At 34.3% G+C, this 17,766-nt stretch overlaps 1 protein-coding gene across 3 annotated transcripts in view; it reads right to left on the bottom strand.

Moving 5' to 3' along the window:
• The window catches only part of LOC144970690 (bridge-like lipid transfer protein family member 1), a 111,609-nt gene that overhangs the window by 50,879 nt on the left and 42,964 nt on the right, over window positions 1-17,766 (bottom strand). For 2 of the 3 annotated variants that reach the window (XM_078910588.1, XM_078910589.1), the window contains exons 37-51: window positions 17,370-17,603; window positions 16,051-16,191; window positions 15,033-15,202; window positions 12,854-13,084; window positions 11,453-11,672; window positions 10,715-10,965; window positions 9,873-10,059; window positions 9,025-9,241; window positions 8,033-8,437; window positions 6,835-7,056; window positions 5,741-6,085; window positions 3,221-3,370; window positions 2,327-2,420; window positions 1,346-1,558; window positions 740-1,073 (exon numbers count right to left, since the gene is read on the bottom strand). In XM_078910588.1, coding sequence (XP_078766714.1) covers window positions 740-1,073; window positions 1,346-1,558; window positions 2,327-2,420; window positions 3,221-3,370; window positions 5,741-6,085; window positions 6,835-7,056; window positions 8,033-8,437; window positions 9,025-9,241; window positions 9,873-10,059; window positions 10,715-10,965; window positions 11,453-11,672; window positions 12,854-13,084; window positions 15,033-15,202; window positions 16,051-16,191; window positions 17,370-17,603 — 3,414 coding nt within the window. The remainder of the gene's footprint in view (window positions 1-739; window positions 1,074-1,345; window positions 1,559-2,326; window positions 2,421-3,220; window positions 3,371-5,740; window positions 6,086-6,834; window positions 7,057-8,032; window positions 8,438-9,024; window positions 9,242-9,872; window positions 10,060-10,714; window positions 10,966-11,452; window positions 11,673-12,853; window positions 13,085-15,032; window positions 15,203-16,050; window positions 16,192-17,369; window positions 17,604-17,766) is intronic. The other variant, XM_078910590.1, reaches the window with a different exon arrangement.

The following is a 17,766-nucleotide window of genomic DNA, read 5'->3' as shown; positions in this document are numbered from 1 at the left end:
AAAGTCTTTTAAGATTTAATATATCACAATATCCACTAAAATAAGCTCAAAGCGTTTTATAAGGAGTCCCAGGCCAACAGCAACATTCACATGTAGGACATAACATGATGCCTCATTTTACACCTGAGCATGGTGAGAAAATGTGAGAAAAGAGCTTTTTCCTGGAAATCAACTTTGCCCATGGTGGGACTCGAACCCGGGACCTAAAGATATCCAAAATCAAGCATTTTACTATAAGACCACGAAGATGCACTGCTTCCTGTTCTCAGAAATGGTCCAGGATCAAACCTTTCAAAGGATCATACACTATTTCAAACTCAAAAGAACTTTTCCAGGTCCAATTCAATACCCATTGAACATTGTTTATTTTACATTTAGAGGATTTCATCTACATTTAGGTGTATAGATTATATAAAAAGGTGTGTATGAAACAGTGCCAGGCAAAGCAGAAAGAAGAGTACACACACAAAAAAAACATCCCAAGAAATCATCCTGCCTCAACTGTCTGATACACATATTTTCAGATATTTATCTTACACCAACGTTGCTCCCAAATTTGTCACTTTGTATAGAATTGTATAGATTATGACAAACTTCATGAGTTTAATAAGCACTTGAAAAGATTAAGGGTCACAATATCTTTACATTTTTGTTTAATTTTTGTAGAGATCGAGATTCATATCTTTTTTTAAAATTAAAAATTTTTCTAATAAGCATATCTATCTTTCTTCTTTTTTACCTTTGACTTGAACGATAGCAAGTGTTTGGGAAGCATGACTGTGAAATAAACCTTCCTTCCCATCACGCCTGTAAAGGTGATGGCATCTGTCTTATACTGGGCTTTAAGAGATGGTAAGATGGAGGCACCTATAGTGATGCCCTGTAACACTGACTTGAAGTGGATGTGTCTAAGCATCGGCTTGGAGTCTGTGTGTGCTAGGGGAGCCTTGGAGGTTGTTGTGTTGGGAAGGCGTTCGTAAGGAACGGATGGTTGTTGAGGTCCCCCTGGGACGCCTCCAGTAGTTGGCATTGATGATTGATTCTGATTGGTCTCCGATGCAAAGTGGACACGGCTAGTGGAGAAATATATTTTTAACTATATTTTTTCATCTATAAATATATATAAAAGAGAGATTTACAATGAGTAATGATAAAACTGGTGATACTATTAATCATGCAAACAACAGTGTCAAGATTTAAAAGAGTAAAATCATAAATTGTTAACATGTGATTTATGATATTTGAATTTACAGGTCACCCTTCACAGACCTTTAAAAGAGAAACCACCTCCCAAAGGCTGGTCCATGAACCAAGTAGGGATGTTACAGAAAATGCTAGTTTATACCTGGTAGACTGCATTGGCCATCTTAGCTCCTGTAACGTGGCCGTGATCCGTTTCGTGCTTCTTGCCATCATGTCATGAAGTATTACAGGATGTTGGGGAATGTCAATCTCTATAAGGCCCACAGAGGTCAGCAATGAATTGTGGTCCTTGCCACGACGGGCTGCAGATGAAAGGAGGGCTTGGGACTTGTTGATGTTGATGGTCACCACCGTTCTGGTAAATAATTTTTAAAAAGAGATTTAGTGCATTACCACTGAACAAAATACGCTGACAATTAAATTCTAAGACTTATATGTGTCAGTGCATGACATAATCAGTCAGAAGGTGAATATTTTGGATTTGCATTCTTTTGCATTTTCTGAAAGAATATGCTCACCAGAGCATTTTAATCTTTATTTGAAGTAAATAGGGTGACTTTTCATGAAGTTATCGTCACATGTATGGGAAAGGTTTCCAGCAACTTTTCTCAAATTTCATACTTTTTCAACTTGACTAGCTGTAAAAAATATTTAGAAGTGAAATAAAGCATTGATATTTCCCGAAGGGTTGATTTAATCATCTATGACAAGAACTCATTTTTGATCAAAATTGACCTTCTAAGTAAACTTGGCAATATCTCAGTTCAAACTATTACACCATCCGACTGATTGTCTCATTCACTGTAACATATTTACATTTTGAAATGTCAGATTTTCTGAGCAAACTTTGCCTCTCTTCTTTCTTCTTCAGAAAATCTAACTGACTCGGTAATACTGGTTATCGTTGTCAATGTGTAAATCTTAAAGAAGAAGATATTTAATGGGACTTTTTACTCCTAATAATCTGTAATTTCTTGATATAACAGCAAGTACATTTTAACATCAACGGAATATGACTGAAGAAAAAAGAATAAAGATGTCTGTCAATATAAGATGGAGGAATATTAAAGGTTTGATATCCGGAGTACTCTACAGCAAAAACCTGATATGCTAAAAATCTTACTGCCAGTCAGGTGGTTCTCCTTCCCTCAAGTTTATCATGGAGTGGCCCACATGGGCTGTGAATGACGAGTCTGATGACACGCGATGGACAAATCCTATGGAAAGTAAATAAAAGATGAATGGGAAGAATATATAAGAATTTAAATTAAAGTTTAAGAGTTTAACAGGTTCATGATATTTTTTGGTCATATTACTGAAAGTTTTCAGTATTTCTTTGTTAGGGTTGACAGTGGAAACATACACATTTAAAAAGGCTATGACCTTTTTGGTTTTTAAATATTTTTAAAAGTAATAATAATTACAAAAGATGTCTAATAGATGCCAAAAAGTTGTTTTTTTCCTTTTTACATTATAATGTGAAAAAAAAAGAGGAGTCCTTCAGAGCCATTAAGCTCATGGAGCTGGAATTTATCCCATTTCTATAGCATGAAAAATACAGTAACTATTTCTTGCAACCCTTTGGATAGAACCCTGATCTATCGCAATGTACTTTCAGCCAGATCTAACAGACACCACTACCCAATTACTGCTGGATGGACAGGGGAGTCAGAAAAAATCTCGACTTCACCCAGGATCAATCTCAGTCCTTTTGCATGTGAAGGGAGTGCTCAACCAACTGAACTATCGAGATCCCCATTATAAATTGAAGCAGTACATAAAAACCTTTTATATCATTTTGTCTCAAACAAGGGTTTTTTGAAAAGTTGGAAGTATAATATAGTTCTTTTTTATAAATTCTATACAACCAATGCTCATAAATGTTGTTGACCAGCGATAATGAAAGTAAAGCAAGAAAAGTGTGGGGGGAGGGGTATAATAACTTATAATTTTACTGCAACTCCAGTATATCTATCTCAAATCAATGATTTTATTATAAACATTCTTCAATCCTCACCCTTGACTTTCTTCTTGTAAGTTCCTGTAGCATGTACTTTGGTAATGTTGGCCTCTAGCTTCAGACCACTCAACTCAGCATTGACGATGACTTTCTCCACCTTGCAGATTCCAAAGACAATAATGGGAATGCTCTCCCCTACATAGATACCTGTTATTTGATTAAGAATTGTTTTAAAAACAATATTAGATATATAAAAATATAATAATAATAATAATAATAAATAATAATAATAATAATAATAATAATAATAATAATAATAATAATAATAATAATAATAATAATAATAATAATAATAATAATAATATAATAATATATGGTTTTTATATAGTGCCTTACCCCATATATCAACAGGCTCAAAGCGCGTAACAGTAACCTAGCTACTTTCACTCAAACATACAACCACTCAAACATGCAATATGAAACAATGCAATATAAGTCTACAGTGCTACATATTAAAAAGAAACAATTTAAATGATGTAAATATCTTTTGGACTCCATAGAATCACCAAAGAAAATCACTCATAGCTATAATCCTTGTAGAACCATAAGGCCCATGGAGCTAGAGTTTATCCCAGTTTTTGTAGCATTAGGGGGTCATGATAGGTCAGTTCATAGAGCACTCACTGCCCATGCAAAGGGTTCGAGATTGATCCGGGAGAAGTATTTTTTTTTTCTGACCCCCTCCCCGATACATAGTTCTACCTATTACTATATCACAGACCTCTAATAGATAGATTATCACACTGTCTCCCTACCCAACACCACGTTTGCTGGAGGATTCCCTCGGCTGCCTCTCTAATCATCCGTATCATTTCCTTCCACTGTTCACAGTCTTTTTCTGTGGATGCTAATTTCGTAAGGTCTTCCTTTGATTTTAATACTTTGTTATTTTGAAGGCGCTTTAGGTCTCTATTGAGGACAGTGTGAATTGACGTGGGTGGTCTACCTTGATATTTCTTGTGTCCAGATGGTATTCATGGCTTTATTAGCTGGTATATTTACAACTCTTCTGAGTATATGCCCAAAAAGCCGCCATCTTGCCTCCAGGATTTGAAAGGATAAAGGTCTTTCATTGCATTTTTCATACAGTGTTTTATTGCTTATTTTTGTGGGGTATCGTATATTCAGGACTCTTCTCAGTTGTTTTCTATGGAATCTGTCTAATCTTTGCTCTTCGGTTCCAGTCAGTGCCCAAGTTCCGCAGTTGTATATAAGCACGGATTATACAAGGGTTGTGTATAACTTGATTTTAGTGTTTTATTTTATTTTATCTTTTCTACGTCTTTCTTGGCTCCAATTAATGATCCTACTTATTTTGTGGCTCTCCATTCATCTTTCTTCCTTGACAGTAATGTTACATCTGTTTTGTCAGTATTAACGTACAGTTGGTGATTTTGTAAGGCTCTTTTGGATGTCATTTACATTGACTTGTTTGAGGCCGATAAAGTCAATGTCATCTGCATATGCAATTTCCATGGGGAGTTCGTTTTCAAAACGTAATTGGGCCGAAGGAACAGATTTACGTACATCTTTTAAAGCATTTTCTATGTAAATGATAAATAAAATAGGGCTTAGGCTGTCTCCTTGTGGTGTACCGATGTTGCCAAGGAATGATTTATTCTCTGAGGCACCAATTATTTTGGTCGTTATCCAGGTTTCACTTATAAGGAATCTCATTAATCTAACTTCATCTTCCATAACTATTCCTTTCATAATATTTAATAAGGATTGGCGATTGATAGTATCGAAGGCGGCAGACATATCTATTCCAGTTATAACTATTTCTATTTTTTCTGACAGGGTTTTGGAAGCAAGCCATTTGTGGGCCCAAACTACATCTGCAGTACTTCTCTTCATCCTGAATCCGCTTTGACTATTACCTTTTATTTTTACAGTTACAACAGCAAGATGAATTGTTAGAGTTGCGTTTAAAAAGGTCTGTGTGATTAATTTATCATATAGGGCATTTCACTTCATTCTCCCATGAAAAGCGTCACCTTAAATTCCAGCTGGAACCAAAATTCCATTTCGTTTATGTGTGCTGGAGCAGAAAAATCAGCTGTAAGTTGCAGATCACCATTTGTCAGAAATCTCACTTCTGTCAACTAAGTAATTTTCTATTTCCCAGGATATACCAACTTTGATATATCTCATGGTAATTCTATTCATGATAATTGCTTCAAATAAAGTGTAAAATATCCAGGAAAGTTTGTAGATGTAGAAAATGTATAAATCTCATGAGCTGATTTTCCTGCACTGCACTACACATATTACAAGTGACCCGTTAATTCCTTCTTTGAAGCAGCCTTAAAAAAAACTCATTACTGTTTATGGTCAGGTACTCATTCAAAATTGAATCAAGTTAGGTAGTATTTGTATATTGCTTTACATGGGAATATACTACCATGGAAAAAGATTTGATTTGATAAATAATGTCATCAACCAATTTATTGACCATGCACAATATAGCTTGACAAGTGTTACAAGATAAGACATCTTACAACAATAAAAACTTACTCTGTTTGAATCTTGTCCTGATAAACGACTGGCGAGCTAATGACGAATCGTTTCCTAACGCTTCTTCCTCTTTAGCCTTCAGATCCACTTTGCTTTCTCCTGGACTGTGTTGCTTCTGTGTGATGCCATCTTTTGTAGATGACGAGAACATATTGGTGCTGTCTATATGGGTGGGAGGCCCCGATGTAGATTCTCTTCTGAGACCATGGAGCACTGATGTTTTACTGTTTTGAATAAGAGTATGCAGTTTGATTCCGTAGTCAGAAACTCTGGAGTCACGTTTCATTTTGGTGCAGTCCTGATCTCCTCCTTCCTCCTCTTCTATCACAGGCAGTTTGTTGACAGCTACAAATGGGATATAATACAATAATATTTTCATCTTTAATATTAAAAAAAAACACTTTTCAGGTCAACAGAACAACTGATAAAGACCTCTTCAAAATACTTCATGGTAACAATAACAACAATAACATCAATAACAACTACAACAACAAGAAGAAATTTCAAATCTTACAAATCTTTTTTTATAAACAAAATTGCTTTATCAATTGATTTCCAGAATTAAGTTAAAATGAGTTACTTTTCTCTGCTAAAATCCATTCTCTTATCCTCACGATCACTGCTTTTTTTGTTTGTTTTAAAGGGTTTTACAGCGCTTGCAACACATTAATGTCACATCAGCGCCAGTAAAAAGGACAAAAATGGGATGGTAAAAACTTCTAGAATTACAATTAACCACCTTCAAATTCTCAAAACTCTTCAAGTATAAAATACCAAACACGAAACATTTCGGGCTCTAAACCCTCCTTCAGCTAACAACAAATAACAATGAACACCTAAATACATTACTAAAAAACCAGATTGATGGCAGAGAAATATTTCACCCATTCTTTCTTTGGAATGTAAACAAAAAGAAGCCTTTGCTTGGTTACACGACACGTCTGTAGTAACTAAGCAAATGCTTCTTTTAGCCGGGAACGTTCTGTGATTAGTATTTTGTTCTTTTTTGAAGCTGTTATATTCATTTTTGTTATATACAGAGATAGAAGACACAGCAAAAGTGAACTCTCCACCTACAATGGAAGAAGACTTACCTTGTCTTCTAGCCACTGTTTTAGGTTCTGGCATGGTTGCGTAGAGTTCAAGTAACTGATACAGGTGTCTCCAGCACTGTGGTGTATTTGCCTCGATCTCATCAATGATGGTCTTCTCGTTGAGTGCTGGAGAAGACGTGTCTGCCAAGTCCAAGACTACAGAATCACTGAGGTTAAATGACTGAGGTGGAGTCATGATAGCTGCAGAACTGTCTGAGATACCTGTGGATGTGGAATATTAATAATATAATAATAATAATAATAATAATAATAATAATAATAATAATAATAATAATAATAATAATAATAATAATAATAATAATAATAATAATAATAATAATAATAACAATAATAACAATAATAATAATAATAATAATAATAATAATAATAATAATAATAATAATAATAATAATAATAATAATAATAATAATAATAATAGGAAATTTTTTGTACAGGCGTGTTGAACAGACATGATAAGAAGTAAACAAATAACAAGGTGGTATAAGTATGTATAATATGAAAGTAATAAAATGTGTGAGTTGATTTGCATATTGAGTATTATAAATTCGTGTGAATAAGTTAAGTTCAGTGACAAAAAAAAATTGAAAAATTGAAAAATATACATATATATATTGTTTTAAAAATTGAATGATGCCTTCTAACCGATGTGCATATATTTGTAGGTCAGAAAACCAAACGTAATAATGAGTTTGATTTATCATTGATGTAGTAAAGCGCTTTGAGCATGTTAAGTGGATATTGCGCTATATAAAAGCTCAATTTTTTTTAATTTTTTTTTTTTATTTTTTTAGTGGACCATACATATATGCATTGGTTTGAGAGTATTTCCATTACAACAATGGACCCATAACAATTTAGGTTATTCGACCTGCAAAAAAGTACACATTGTTTCTAACAATTGAAAGGAATAGGAAAATAGTTTATATCAATGTGTATGCTAATTTTTGTTAACTGCTTTAACATCTATAAAGTTTCTTATACATACATACATATACATATATGTATGACTATTAATATTATTATTATTATCATTATTATTATTATTATTATTATTTTTATTATTATCATTACTATTATCAATTTCATTACCAATACTACCAAAACTTAAGATTAAAATGTAAACCCCATACCAACTCCCCCTCCCTCCTCCAAGTAAGAATTTTGTGTATAGACTAACTTTCTTTTTGTTGCTCTCCCTTTGAGTCTTGGGCAAATCTGAGATGCATCGGCTTCTTCAACTGATTAAAAGGCAACTCCTGAGGTCTGGATCTTCCTTCACCCTTCGGAGTGTCCAGACTTGTGATTGGATCTCGATCTCTGCCTTTTCCCTCTACATCTTCAGTCATTTTCCTTCCCAAAGCAGATGCTGCCGTTGTCATTGTCGGTGTTGTCATGGCAGGGCCAGCTGGGCTGGTTGGTGTCTGCAAAGGTTTGAACTTTCCCTCCCCAGGGAGATGTTTCAAACGTGGGCTTGGTGTGGGCGTCCATTTCAAGTCTGGTCTGATAGCTGCAGGCGTCCCTGGTATCATTCTTGGTGATGATGCAATGCCTTCGTGTCTGGTTGTCTGTTTTTGAGTTGTATCTGTGAAAATGGATAATATTGAAATATTTTTTTGAAATTTAATGTCAATTATTTTTTTTGGAGATCAAGATGAAAGACATAAGAGAGTCATAGGAATTAAATGTGTCTCAATCTGGTAAATATGTTAGGGTGGTATTACACTCGTTTTCGAAAAGTACAGGCTTTGAGTCCTGCACTGAGCAGCGTATAGTTAAATCCTTGGAAAAGGCTTAAAGCTCTCATTCTCTCACCATACTCAAGTGTAAAATGAGTACCTGACATTTAATAATGTTCATTCCGTCTGAAAAAATATTATGATATCATTTAAACAGGTGTTATGTCTCATCCTATATGTTAAGTGTTGCTGTTGCCTGGGGATCCCTTGCTTTGTCTGGCACTATTTCTTGCACACTATTTCAGATCTTTATCTTACACCAGTGCCTATTCCCTAAATTATCACTTTGATAATTTCAAATACAACATTAAACTAGGTAAGATAATTCTTTAATATCACATATCAAAAAAGGTTTTAAAACATTTTAGATAAATTAACACTTCAAACTTTGTGTTGAACTTTATGAGCCTTATGGGTCTTGAGAACTACTCACCTTTGTCTTTGTCCAGCCTCAAGATGTCCCTGAAAGACCCAAAGATGTGTTCATGGTGTGACATGTCAGAATGTTGGGTGTCAGCGCTGGATGTGGAGTCTTTCGATTCCTGCTTCCTGTGGGTTTGAACCCAGGTGGAGCTGCCGAGCTGGTGCTCTATGCGATTCTGTTTGAGTTCCACCCTGGTATCCTTCACATTACCAACCATTGTAAGCACCTAAAATGACAACATTGGAATAATATTTTCCTTTCAGTATTAAATTCTTATCTCTATTAGCATTCAATTCCTTACTTTTAACTGATAAATTTGCAAGAAATCAGAACTAAATTTTGGGTAGCAATTCATTTTCAGATTTGTAAACCAACTTAGATCATATAAAAAATATTTATTACATATTTTTTTAAAATTAAGACTGATTTTTCTTGTATTTTTCCCATAAGAAATATCCATACACAAAACTATTCTACTATTTAAAGGGAATCTGAGCAAAGCGTTGACAGAGCAAGACACAAACGTTATAGTTAGGAGAACTTTTAACAAAGTCCTGTTTATATTTCTGTACACAAAAACCCAGAAGTCCCTTTCTTTTTAATCCCATTTTTAAAAGCTATTAATAAAGTTTAGTCAAAGATTTGCAGGATGTTAACCCAAAAGTTTAATTCAAAAAAATCAAAATCTCAACAATTTTCCTCCATATGAATAAAATGTTTCAATATCTGAACAATTTTCATGTAAATGAACAATTTTCTTACATCCTAACAGTAGCTCAAAATGTATGTTTCTTGTCTCAATTTTTGTAATATTTAATTGTGTTTGTATTATATCTCAATAAATGTTCGCATCCTACCTGATGTGCGAGTCTCAGGAGAGCCATATCCACATTCTGTCGTACAGCGTGACAATTGACCATCAGATTGATCTGTAGGGTGGACGGTTTGGCCTCCAACTTATGCATGGCGAATGGAAACTTGTGGCTCCCTCTACCGCCATCACTGAATTTGATGACATCCTTCAGGGACACATTGACATCAAAGCTAAAAAGAAATGTCAGAGAATAAGGAGGAGGCCTTTCCTTGTTTCCTATTAATTCAGTCAAAAAAATGAGACCCAACATGTCCACCTTCACAACAACAGCAGGCTATAAAGGAGAAACTTTTCAATTTCATACAGTGCAAATTACCTGTGAGGCATCCTTTTTGTACTAACACTCATACAATATCCATATAATAATGTCTGAAAAGTGCTTTACTCAAGGGCAAAAATCTGGGTCCAGAGTTTTGCCTTTCATTTGGCCACTCATTGATCATGCCCAACATTTCTTGTTTTTGTTACAGGACAAGACACGACACTGCTAAAAACTATCTGGCTGACTGGCACAATGTCAGAATAAACCAAACACTGTACATTGAATTTCATTACCAAATTAGGATACATTATAATTTAAAGTTAAATGCTTCCATTGAGTAGTCAAGAAATTTCATAAATCCAATCATTTGGACTTTGAATTTGATTTATCATTTAAAGAGATGGAAGAAAGAGACTTTTTTGGCAAAGAGAGCAACATAAAAAAAGATTGTGTGATAAATGAGAAGAAGAGAAAAAATAGACAAGAGAAATCATAAACATGGACAATCATCATATATGTATAAAAAAAAAAAACAAGACAAACCATGAAAGAAAAAGACATACGTTTCACACTGAAAAGCTGCACTCTCAAGATGTCTCTTCGCAAACGTCCTCTTTCCATGACCTTTGCCCTTCGACACAGATGGCACATGATACTGAGCAGAAGGGGAGGCTTCTGACTCAGCAATCAATATCTTGAAAGTGTTGAAGTGACCTTGGAGAAGGAGATGGCCTCCAAACTTTTTCATCATGGCAGACGGCCTGACACTTTCAACATGAAGACCAAGACTTTGAAGAACGGGCTTGAAGAGAATCTGGGTTAAACGCAATAATTCAAAATTATGACATTTAGAGATATCTTCTTTTTGTTTTGGATTTTTTTTTTAATTTGTCATTTCTCAGACGAAAAATTGTTTTCCTTTCACAACAATTCAAAAGCATTGGAAAAAGTCACTTATATAGTTTTACTCGCTCACAGACACATACACACGCACACACTCATGCACACACTAACACAATCACATAGACTCACCCACACACGCATATGCACCAATGATTACAAAAATAAAACTTTAAAAAATGCTGCAGCATAAGATTCTAATCAGTACTTGTGTGAAACAGGTCATCTCATTCCAGGACATAAACAGAAAGCCTCATAGAAGGGTTCATCATATATAGAGACCCTAGCAATCACCCCATAAACCTACAGCTTGTCAGATGATATGTAGCATTACACTATCTCCTCTCCCCCTCACCCCCCCCCCCCCACCCCTTTATACCATAAAACAAAAATCAACTGACCTGCGCATCTGCCAGTTGCATGATAGATGTAGCCATAGTAAAATCATCTTCGTTAAGATCAGTCCTGCTATCATCCTGAGACCAGGTGCTTCCAAACATGCCCACATTTGGGTCCGCCGTGTTCTGTCTGATGTACCGGCTGTCATCGTCATCCATCTGGGCAGGAAAGTCTTCTTGCTGTTTGGCCATCCACTGGTACAAATCCTCGTTTTGACGATATCTACAGTCATTTTTCAAATAAAGGAAACTGAGTGTGAAGAAATGTGAAGCTTCAACAGATAACATGAGACAAATTATGGGAGACATTTCGGATTAATCCTTTTACATGTAAAGGAAATCTGGATCATATGGATTATTTTTATATGAAGAAGAAAAGAATCAAAGACATAAGATATTGTAATGTTTACATCATCAATGAGGAAATGGCAACGCAAAAAAAGTCCTTCAAAGCTATAAGACAAGTTTAATCTGATCTGATCAGAAAATAATTTCTCTCATAATCTATCTAAATATAACAATAAACATTACTATTTCCACCAAGACAGCAGTAACAAGCAGAGTAAGTCAAACTCAAATGAAACCTTCCTACTCCCCCCTCCCTCTCCTCCTCCCACTGTGTGACGAAAACTTATTGCAAGAGGCATTCCGAAGCTAACAGTTTGTTAAAGTAAGTTAAAAGCCAGGTCAAAAAAGTAGGTCTAAAGCAGATCTAAATCCTAATTTAGATTTTCAAATCAAAGAAAAGAACTTGATAATCAGTTATACACTTATTCTTCTATCCAGTTTTAGACCTGACCAACCTTTGTTTTGTTTGTTTTGTTTTTAATGGTTTTACGGCACTTGTAAAACGTTTATGTCCTTTCAGCACAAGTAAAAGATGAAGAAAATGAGATTGTAAAAAATAATTCAAGATTTACAGTTTTAAAAATGCACCTGAATTAAAGTAAGAAAAATGGGACAGGTTCAAATGAGGAAAAGAAGTAGATTCAAAATGCAAACTATCAATGTGAGCAGTTTAAGATCACCTAAAAGTTCCATCCAGACAAAATCAGAAGATCCCACTAAAAAGTATACATTCAAATGCTTACAAATCATCAAATTCAAGAGAAATTTTTTTTAAACCTTTAATGGTACATAATAGAGAAATTATTTTAAATGAGGAAAAGATCATTTCCAAAATATACTATGAACTTGACTGTTTCCTTTTAAGCCAAGGAAACCAGCCAGAGTAATGTCATTCTAAAACTGTAAAACTTTAACATTTGACAAACTCTTCACTGTGAAGGTCAAAATTATATGGCAAATACAGAAAGACCGAAAGCAACCTGGAAAAAGACAAAACAGATATAGGCGGATAAAAGACACACCAATGGAAGTCAAAAGACCCCAACCCAAACCCACCTTTTATCCAACCTGTTCTTCAGAATAGATTGTTTGGGTCCGACAGTGCGAAGGGGCGTGGCAGGTGGAGTGGGAGCTGCCAACTGTTCATTACTGGATATGCTTTCACCCAATGATGTGAAGCTAGCATTGCTGTCAATACGGTTGAGTCCAAGTGCCACAGGAGGGGGTGCAAGGTTGGACGTACTCCGGTCTAGAGCTGTCTCACTTATGCCTGATGATTTTTTCTGCCTAAATGAATAAATATAAAATTATATGAGGTACAAGTACAATAATAAATATAAAAATATATACCTTTATATGGCACATATATATATTTTCTAACCAAATTCAATAGCTTATTTCATCCCAGATATACTAAATTTATCTAAAATTTTCATTTATTATGATAAAAGTGTCTTCATCATCATCATCATGGCCTTTATCACCCTGGGTCAGGGTTATCTCATTCCATGTCTTACCACTTCTCTGTCATAAATTCTGTCATTCCAGAAACTCTTCGGTCGCCAAAGTAAAAAAAGGATTTGGTTTGTCCGTCTGCGTTTCTGTAACGGTTTGAGTTTAACGGAAAGGGGTGTTAACTCTTTGCCAACCCCCAACCGGGGACCCTCAACTGAGAGGGTCAAGAATAGCCCAACGCCAAGCCAGCGTGTCGTAAAAGGCGACTAATGGTGTGTGATTCCCCCATTTTTGAGTCACCTGGTCCTCCAAGTTGGGGGTTGGCAAAAGTGTCTTGGCTTACAATAATAATAATAATAATAATAATAATAATAATAATAATAATAATAATAATAATAATAATAATAATAATAATAATAATAATAATAATACTTTATTGCATCCCAAAAAGGAAATTTTTTGTACAGACGTGTTATAATTTACACATAAGATAAAAATACAATGGATATAGGATGTATATATATAAAAAAGGAGCAGCTCTATAACCAGAGCTGCGCTTTATGATATTAATAATTTCAACACTGTAAAATAGTTAAAACTGTCACTATAAATTGAAAATTGAAAAGATTGCAAAACAAATAAATTAATAAATAAATATTTATATTTTTAAAAATTAAAAATGAGAAATAATTATATAAAATGATTATTGCTTGTTGTTATAAAGCCTAATACTGGACGGCAGAAAAGATTTTCGGTGTCTCTCTGTTTTCGTTGAAATAGAGAAAGGGCGACCACTTCTTTCTGACATAATAATTGATGGTCTTAGTGGATGATACTGGTCATTTAATATTTTAGTTATTTTATTTATACAAAATTTCTCGTATAAAAGATCTACATCGTCAACATCATTTATATAGCGTTTAATGGATTTTTTAATATTTGAATTTATTTTGTTCCTTTCCACTGCTAAGCAATTGCCTCCCCAAGCTGTTATACAAAATGACAAAACACTTTCGATTACTGCTCTATAAAATAATGTGCAAAGGGTTTTATCTATTCTAAACTGAGAGAGTTTTGATAAAAAATATGTACGTCTGCACATCTTATGCCTAATTATTTTCAAGTGTTCATCCCACTTGAGCCCACACAATATCCGTCACTGCCTTTTCCCACTTACTCATTCAAACCTGAGTTAAGAGACGTAATTTGCATAAAGCTGTCTTGGGATGTAAAGGCATTATGCCGATAACATTATTCCAATGTAGATTGTATCTGAATTGTTTTTATCTCATCAGTTTGACTACATCAATTTTTTTACACGCTGCAGACACCAATGAGCTGGCATAAAAGCAATGATCTTACTTATATTAATATAGTGCCTAACATCCACAGTTATCATGTCCTGGGTATGGAGATAGGTTGTCGTTATTTCCTCAGCTAGATAGAGCATCTGTGGGTCAACTGCATTTGATTACATAATGTCAATCTTGTCAAAAGCATTCCAACTAAATAGTCGAAGCAGTTTTTTTTATTCAAGAAAACACAATGTTGATTTGATGTCATGAAATATCAACGAAACTTAGGAATAACAACAAGTTTTGACTATATTACAGTCATATAAATTCAAATAATGGAGAATGAAAATGAAGTTATGTAAAGGTTCACCAAATAACATGAAAACTAGAGCATTTATATGGCGCAATATCCACTATACGTGCTCAAAGTACTTTACAATGGGTCAATAGCCAACAGCAACACTGTCAATCCACAAATCCATTACCTCAACATACTGGACAATTTACGAGGCCTGGCCGCCGACAGATGAGACTCAGCACTGACATAATCCATGGCATCTGTCTTGCCCTGGGTGCTGACCGACTGACGCTTGCTGTTGATGCTGGGTACTGAGCCACCTTCAGCCTGGGAGAAACAATAAAATATCCAGGCTCTCTGAACAATAGGAATGCAATTGTCTTGTCATTCTTTCTCTTTAAAGAAAGATCATTAAGATATCAATCAATTTCTGGGATCACTGGATTAAATCAAAATTTAAAGAATGGCTAATCAAAAGTTTTGTACATCCCAAGTTTATGATTCCAGACTCAAGAGTGGATGCCCATTTGTACTCGTTCATACCATCGACATTGAGACACTGGAATAGTTTCACATCATCAATAAAAGAAATAAACACTATGGTTTGTGGAATCTTCAAAAATGAAAATACAGACTGGAAAAAGAAAGAAAAAGAACGTATGATCTACTCATGATCTCCAGAATTTAATTGATAGCTTTATATGAAATATTCTGACATCATTTTTGTTTTATCTATTTATTTTTAAAAATAAAAATAAGTCTTTTTACATGGCAGTGAAAGATGCTGTCACCTGTGCATTCCTACAGGAAGTGTAGATAATCCATCTAACAAGAGTCCCATGAGTAAATTGGGAATTTATAATCTTGTCCAAGAACAAAGTCTCAGCCTCAGATGGAGCCAGACTTGACCTGGTTTCTGTAGCCTTAAATAAACATAAATTATTGGGCGCAATTCTTTGGATTGGATGCTAGTCTATTGCATAGCTCTCTCTGCCAAATACGAGGCCAAACCACTTGACTACACCAATCAGACACTATACAAAATCGAACCATATGCATGTGAGTTGGATGTTCTATCCATTGAGCTACTGAAACCCTATTTATATACAGCTGTATGAATGCAACGCCATGATTCAAACTAAAAAAAAACTTTGGAAATAATGCAAATGTGTTAAAATACATGAGCTTATGTATTCTATCTTTACTTGGAGGAGAGCTATCCGTTCATCCACAACATCGCATTGGTCCATCATCATGTCTTCATTCTCATCCGCTGACTGTGGATCCATTCTGTCATCATTGGGTAAAGCAAAGGAAACATTGTATGGACGAATGCTGCGACGAGTCTGAAACATATGGAAAAACCAAATTCATAACTGATCAATTCTGCTAAAATCGTAAAATTCATTCACAATATTTATGTACATCACTTTGGTTTTGATTGTGCACCTAGGGCTCTTTCTACAAGATTGAAAGCTTACAACTTATTTAGATCATCATCATCATCATCATCATCATCATCATCATCATCATCATCATCATCATCATCATCATCATCATCATCATCGTCGTCATTGTCATCGTCATCATCATAATCGTCATCATTATTATTATTATTATTATTATTATTATTATTATTATTATTATTATATATTATTATTATTATTATTATTATTATTATTATTATTATTTTTATTATTATTATCATTATTATTATTATTATCATTATTATTATTATTATTATTATTATTATTATTATTATTATTATTATTATTATTATTATTATTATTATTATTATTATTATTATTATCATTATTCAAAATATACATTTTGAATGTTACTGGCATTTACTTAAATTTATTTTACTTTGCTGAAAGCGGATATTCACTGAATATATTTTTTTAAGCAGCAAAAGGTCATGGACACAAATCGTCTATTTTTAGGGACATTAGTTTGACAATAAGTTGAGTAATCGTGAGATATATAGAACATATTGTCGATGTCCAGCTACAACCCAGTAAGTGCAAAAACATCACTTTTGAAAAATATAAAGGAAAACAAATTAAATAACTTTTTTTTACTGTGCTGGTGATTGGTGACTGAAATCAAGTGGATGTACTGATCTCTTATATTCATTGCATTTGGCTATCCTCAATATTTACAAAGTTGGACAAGTGATTGTGCTGGGGTTTTTGCTAAAAATGACATTTGGCCTTTACCTGGTTAGCGTTGGACTTTGATAATATGTAATATGTGTTAAAGTACACAAGATAGATGACTTTCTCATCATCTTTTTCTAAGAAGTATTATAAGTAACTGCACAAAAAGAATCCAATTGTTCAACAATGTATGAGAAATGCAATTTGTTGATGCCCAATTGTGGGGGTGATCAAAATTATTTACATAATGATCTTACTTACATTGTAAATAATGATCTTAATGATATCACACATCACTCTGGCTCTTAAAATAAACAATCCATTTAAGGGGGAAAAAAAAGGAAAAACAAACTTTATCTCTATACCTTGAAATTAATCTGGCTAAGATTAGGCATATACAAAACATTCTTCCACTGTCGCATGAGAGCCAAGATTCCTTTCTGTACAGTGATGAGTTGAGGGACTGTCTCAGCGGCTACGGCTCTCTCCAGGGAGTCAGTCCCGTGTTTTTGGATGTATTTCCTCAGGACAGTCAGAAGTTGGTTGGATGGATCTTCTTGAAGTGTCTTGGACAATGGGGTCAGTCGGTTGAATTTACTCTGTGAATAATAAAAAAAGTTATAATAAATTACATTATGGCATGGGCACTAACAAAATGAAGAAGATAAACTAGATGCCTTCAATCGGTAACAGCTCAGGAGAATTCTAAATATCCACTTCCCAACCAAAATAAGTAACGAATCGCTGTACATAAAATATGAA

The sequence above is a fragment of the Berghia stephanieae genome, chromosome 4, assembly GCF_034508935.2.
Source record: "Berghia stephanieae isolate SIO BIC M18660-M18661 chromosome 4, UCSD_Bste_1.3, whole genome shotgun sequence".
Taxonomy (NCBI): Eukaryota; Metazoa; Mollusca; class Gastropoda; order Nudibranchia; family Aeolidiidae; genus Berghia; species Berghia stephanieae.
The sequence above is the reverse complement of the archived record's forward strand: the minus strand, read 5'-3'. Positions and strand labels throughout refer to the sequence as shown.